This window comes from Notothenia coriiceps, unplaced genomic scaffold, assembly GCF_000735185.1.
Source record: "Notothenia coriiceps isolate Sejong01 unplaced genomic scaffold, NC01 NC01_scaffold00033400, whole genome shotgun sequence".
Classification (NCBI taxonomy): domain Eukaryota; kingdom Metazoa; phylum Chordata; class Actinopteri; order Perciformes; family Nototheniidae; genus Notothenia; species Notothenia coriiceps.
Genome location: NW_011366101.1, coordinates 1 through 6,229, shown reverse-complemented (window position 1 = coordinate 6,229; position 6,229 = coordinate 1). Strand labels below are relative to the sequence as shown.

The 6,229-nt window shown below is 37.6% G+C and overlaps 1 protein-coding gene across 1 annotated transcript; it reads right to left on the bottom strand.

The window, feature by feature from the left end:
- Positions 1-347: 347 nt before the first annotated feature.
- Positions 348-3,520, bottom strand: echdc3 (enoyl CoA hydratase domain containing 3). Its single transcript, XM_010789802.1, has 5 exons — positions 3,342-3,520; positions 2,128-2,249; positions 1,926-2,023; positions 1,003-1,203; positions 348-576 (listed from the first exon to the last, which is right to left on the bottom strand). The coding sequence occupies exons 1-5, from the start codon at positions 3,476-3,478 to the stop codon at positions 394-396; spliced, it is 741 nt and encodes a 246-aa protein (XP_010788104.1). The 5' UTR covers positions 3,479-3,520; the 3' UTR covers positions 348-393.
- Positions 3,521-6,229: the final 2,709 nt, after the last annotated feature.

Here is a 6,229-nt window from a genome sequence, read left to right as displayed (position 1 = left end):
TTCAGGTGTATATCAGTATGTAGTGTCTCTACTTTAAAGAGTCCTCTCCTGCTGATGTTCAGGTGTATATCAGTATGTAGTGTCTCTACTTTAAAGAGTCCTCTCCTGCTGATGTTCAGGTGTGTATCAGTATGTAGTGTCTCTACTTTAAAGAGTCCTCTCCTGCTGATGTTCAGGTGTATATCAGTATGTAGTGTCTCTACTTTAAAGAGTCCTCTCCTGCTGATGTTCAGGTGTATATCAGTATGTAGTGTCTCTACTTTAAAGAGTCCTCTCCTGCTCATGTTCAGGTGTATTTTAGCCTTTGCAGACCATTTACATGCACTAAAACCAATATAACTCACTACAGGAAAGGGAAAACCCAAGAAAGTTTTACAGGGACTCTTTAAAATCTCACCTCTGGAACGTGGCCTTCCCGAGGGCGACGACCGGGCGACTCGCCTGACAGATTCTCTGAGCGATCAATAACGTTTCCTCCTCCAGACGATCCTCCGGCACAACCTTACTGATGAGACCGTGCAGCAATGCATTATGGGCCGAGAGGGGACTTCCTGTTAACAGCATCTCCATAGCAACCTGGTTAGAAAAAGGGAAGCAATCAGGACGGGAAACTGGATGTTCTTATTGGCTGCTACCTCAATAAAATAAAAGTGAATGAAAAATTATAATTTACATTTGTTGGATGTGTCTGTTTTTTATATTTAGAAAATAAACACATTTTCTTTTTAATTATTAAATTAAATGATTATTTCTTCTTTAATTCGACATTTTCTTACTTTTTATTTGCTTATTTTTTGGGGGAAATAAAAAAAATGTACTCTTATATTTCTATATATAATCTATATATATATTATATGTTGTATATATCTCTTAATGTATATATGTTTTATAATTGAAATACAAATATGCCATAACATTTATTTATTAGCACATACCATTATTATTTTTGAGACAATAAAGTAAATGAATCTTAAGAAACTATTATTATTGATATAATCTCACCTTCCTGGGCACGGCTCTTCCGATGGCGACGGCCGGCGTGGAGCAGAACAAACCGACGTTCACCCCCGGGGTGGCGAAAGTGGACTGCTCTGTCGCCACGGCAACATCACAGCTGGCGACCAACTGACAACCGGCCGCCGTGGCAACGCCGTTCACCATGGCGATGACCGGAACAGGGATGTCCTGAATCAGATTCATTACCTGGAGCACGGGAGAACTCAATTAATAATTAGTAAATAAAATAAATAATATAGCTTATAGAAACAGAGGATTTATTAACTTGTTTAATCAGGTTTATTGCCAAGTAGGTAAGATGTATAACATAAACACAGTAAGAGCCATTTTAAAAATGATATGTTTTTATTATAAAGTAAATAGAGAAAATAACAAGAAATATGAATATACAACAAAGTAAGTAAAATATGAAAGCAAATTACTTAGAAAAATTAAATATGTGCATTACTGCATGTGTAGTACTGTGCAAAATCTGAATTGAAATTGGTAAAACAAGACAAAAGAGAGGTAGTCATCCGTGGCACCATCTTGGGTTGGTTGTATTTTTCCTTTTTTTATATTGTTAATATTTATATATTTTGTAGCTTGTCTGTCTTATAATAAAAAAAACGAATTTACTGTGAGGGAAGAAAATATATTTTCCAGTCTCAATGTCCATTTCACATTAATCCCCCATCGTCAACGGCACTCAGTGGAGCACAGACGATTTAAAGAGAACAGTAAATAAGAGGATGCACGATCAGACGCTGTGTGTGTGTGTGTGTGTGGTGTGGTGTGTGGTGTGTGGTGTGTGGTGCGGTGTGGTGTGTGTGTGTGTGTGTGTGTGTGTGTGTGTGTGTGTGTGTGTGTGTGTGTGTGTGTGTGTGTGTGTGTGTGTGTGTGTGTGTGTGTGTGTGTAAGACACTGACCTCTGAACAGGTGTGAAACACTCTGGTGTGATACTCTCGTCCCTGAGCCGACGTCAGCTCCTTCAGGTCGTGTCCGGAGGAAAACACTGGACCTCTGGCTGACACACACACACACATTACAAAATTAAACCCCCCCCCACATACACACACACACACATTACAAAATTAAATAAACACACACACACTCCCTTATGATGCTCACCTGATATGATGACCACTCTGAGATCATCGCTGTCGACGTCAGTGAGGAGGTTTTCTCTGAGGGACTCCAGCATGGACAGAGACAGAGCATTCCTCTTCTTGGGGTTGTTCAATATTATTCTCCTGAGACAAGAAGAGTTTTACATTTTAAAGGTTTGTTTTGTGTATTAACGCCAGACAGCGTGTGACAGACAATCTTTATTACATTTGTATTGTTGTACAGGGATGTGCAGCCTTTAAACATTACTGCAATTCATTCTAGGGAATACAACAAATGTGTGTTTGTTATAGAAAAATGCAGGAGATAGAAAAACACCAAATAAGTTTAGTCACTTTGAACTTTAGTAGTTACTCCTACTAACATTTGAACCTGAGGAATTTAATATGCTTCCCAGATTTAGTCAAAAAAAATGAACACAACTTGTACGACCTGTTTTACCAGATATGATGTTCCACTTCCTCGTACATTTTGACTAAACTCTGTTCAAAAATGTACTTTCTTTGTTCAGTTATGAAAGCTAGATTTATTAAAAGGCTGAAGGGTACTGTGGTAGTTCACAGAAAAATGTAGTTTACCAAAATCCAAGCTCATAAAAAAGATTTAAAAAATGTGCAAAATACTGTATTAATAAAAAGTAAATGTAGAAAATGTGCAGAAAATGTATGATAATGTAACAGCTGTGCTGACCAAGATGGAGCACATTTGATCTATTTAACTTAATGTTTGAACGTTTAATCCATTTATTTGTATAGGTTTTATTTTTGTTGTTCATATGGCATATTAAAGCTGCTAAAAAATTATATCAGCCCAGAAATAAAATATTACATGTCTAGAAGACGAAAAAAGTACCTCAAAATGCAGTTTAGTGCAAACTATGAATCAATATAGCTACATACTTTCTACCTTTGCATTATTAATGATATGTTTCCATAGATTAAAGTCCTCAGTAGTATATAAAGTATGTTATTAGTGGCACCACCAGACCTTGGGTAAGGAAACGCGGATTTAACAGTGCAATAATGAATGGAGGAGCCACATACTAACACTGATTTTTCATTTAAAATATATCTATAAGCCGATTTAACAATAAGCTAATTGCATGAGGAATGACGTGCTGTTTGGTGTAGTAAAACGCGATAAAATCCACATTATCTTCATAAGTATGCTGTTTTTGCACCTGGGAATCAGAGTTTGCACACGTTTCTTCACTGCACCTGATTCCGTTGTTTTGCTGTCTTAACGTCAGCGGTTCCGGTTCTGTGTGAGAGTAAAACCGGGTTCCTGAGAGCGGGGTTTGAGTCCTGAGGAGCTGAAACACTCCGACAGATCTGCAGAGGAAACTGTGAGCCATGTTTACCTTCTGCTTCACCTTCTCAGACTCACTTCCGGGGGCGACGACGTCAAGGTGACGTAACGCGACGTCACGGTGACGTAACACGACGTAAGAGTACGTAAGATCCAAGATACCAAAATACAAACACATAAAACATTTATATTATATTTTCATTTTTGTTAGAAATTCATGTGTTGGAAAGACACATGTACTTTATATTTGTATGTATTATTTATATTTATTGTATATATTATTAATACAATGAGGGACTAAATATATGTTATACTGCTCAACGTTTTACCTTGATGTTGTGATATCTTGTTTTAACAGTTATAATTGTTATTGTATTATACTTGTGTGAACTCTTATCTGTACTGTCCTTTATTTCACTCTTACTCTTGACTAAGGTCCATGTTATCTTATCGTATTAAAGACCTAAAAATCCTATTTCCAATTTAAATACAGTATTTGACAGTGTTTACTAAGAAAAGTACTCGTCTTGTGCATCGATCATTACATTACAGGAAATGTAAAATGTATGGTCATGAAGGGATTATCCTAAAGTGTTTTTCATTGTAACATAACATTAGACAAGAGGTTGTGGAGCAGGTGTATTCATGCAGTGACCTTACTAAGAAAAAACCTTTATATGCATTAATATATTTTTTTACGATGATATTTTCTTGCCAAAACTTCTTAATCTATGTCCATATTTTTCATTTAATATTCAAATTTCCTTGCATTTTGTACATTTTCTAATAATGCAAAAGTTTGGTTGTATAAACTAAATGCACATGTAATACCCCGACACTGTTTATTGTGCTATGCTAAAGTAATATTCACTGACTTGAAAGAAAACCCCAAAATACTAATATATGTAAACCTTTTAAAAATGAGAAAAAGTGACAAAATCCAAAATAAAATCAAACAAAACGACTTCTGAAAATGGAAGATTAATGAATGAAGCAGCATTTGAGCAGTTCCAGGTGATGTTAAGAAGAAGTGCATTTATTCCCCAACAACACACAGACAGTTCAAGTGAAAACACACACCTACAGTACGGTGATTTATTGCCATTAGCTTCCACTAATAGTAGTTAGCCGTGATTTAAATCAGTAAGAAAATACACAAAAAAGGCACCAATGATCGTAATTTATTGCTTTAATTATAACGATTAAGAGATAAAAATGATTGGATTGCGGTGACGTTCAATGGGGACGGAAATGAAGTGCAAGATTTGAAATATTATTCTAAAAAAACATAAAAGAAATACAAGTGTTAGGAGACGAGTTTAGATAAGGCAGGGAACAGGAGGAGAGCGAGTCCCTTAGAGAAGGAGAAACTCCATTTCCCAGAATCCTCCTCACCACCAGGAGGAGCAGGAGGCCGGCCTCATGTCAGGTGACGGCGTTCATGCTCTGGCCTCCGTCTCCGGGGCTGAAGAACTGCATTTTAGTGGATGCGATGCCGGAGTTGTTCCTCCGGAGCCCCCCGCTCCCCCCCGCCGCCACGCCTTTACGCATGGAGTTGTTTCGCCGCATGGAGTTCCTCTTCCTCAGAGAGTTCTGGTGCGACAGCTCGCTCTTCTGCAGCGTCTGGATCAAGATGGAGGGCTTCTCGTCCAGCTCTCTGGCGCTGCAGCGGGGCGTCGTCACCTGAATAGATATATATAATACAAATGAATAAGTAACTTAACTTTAAATAAGACATTATTATTAATTTTGAGAATTATAACACATTGTATTTTATTTGAAAATAATTATATATTTACTTATTTAACCTTTTAATTTAAAGGTGACCTATCATGCAAAATGCACTTTTGTACGTCTTGTGTACATGAACATGTGTCCCCGGTGTTCCAGGGAACTCACCAAGAGTCAGAAAACACAACCCTCTCTATTTTCCTCCATACCTAAATCTCTTAAAAAGGGGCTGCAGCGGATCTGATACAGACTGATCCAGATTTGAACACTTCTATGACGTCACAGAAGTGGCGCTACGGCTATTGGGCCAACTCCACCAATCAGGAGGAGACAGCCACGGACATTGCCGTTGGAAAGCGCTGGAGACGCTGTAGTACATATATCAGGCCTGTAGATGGTGCTGTTCTCACAGAATCAGCCCATGATGCAAAGACAGTGTTAAATTGAGCGAAATGAGGAATGGCTAAAATGCATGATCTGTTTGGTATTTTGAAAAATAAAAAGTATAAATATGCCTTATATAGGTATGGTCCTACACTATATTATTCAAATATAGCATGATAGGTCCACTTTAAATTAAGAACAGAATAACAGTTCATCTCTCTGAGCACTGAGGAAGTCACACAGTCTGCAGGTGTAGTGAAGGAACAGGAAGGCATTGACCTGTGAACCCATGAGGCAGTTTAACTGAAGAGGATGAAGAGAACTGTATTAATTATAAGAGAGAATGGAAAATTACATATCTTTGTTCTTGGTATTTCTTATCTCTGTGGTCAGGTTGCATTTGCTTGCATAGAAATGCAGAACTTGGAGACGTGGGAAACGTACATGCCTCTCATGAACCACTCTCACATGGACTCGAAGGACAGACAATGTTTGATATGATGTTAATTAATACACAATAGTTTAAATTACTTTGGCTTGTTTAGGTGGATCAGTTAGAAAAGCAGTTTGCAGAGGTGTCTTAAGTTTGACATAAACTTTTAAGTTAATATAAAATGTACTCACAGCAAGCAGCTAAATGAATCACTTACTATCTGCATGTTTAGATACCACTGGAGGTAAG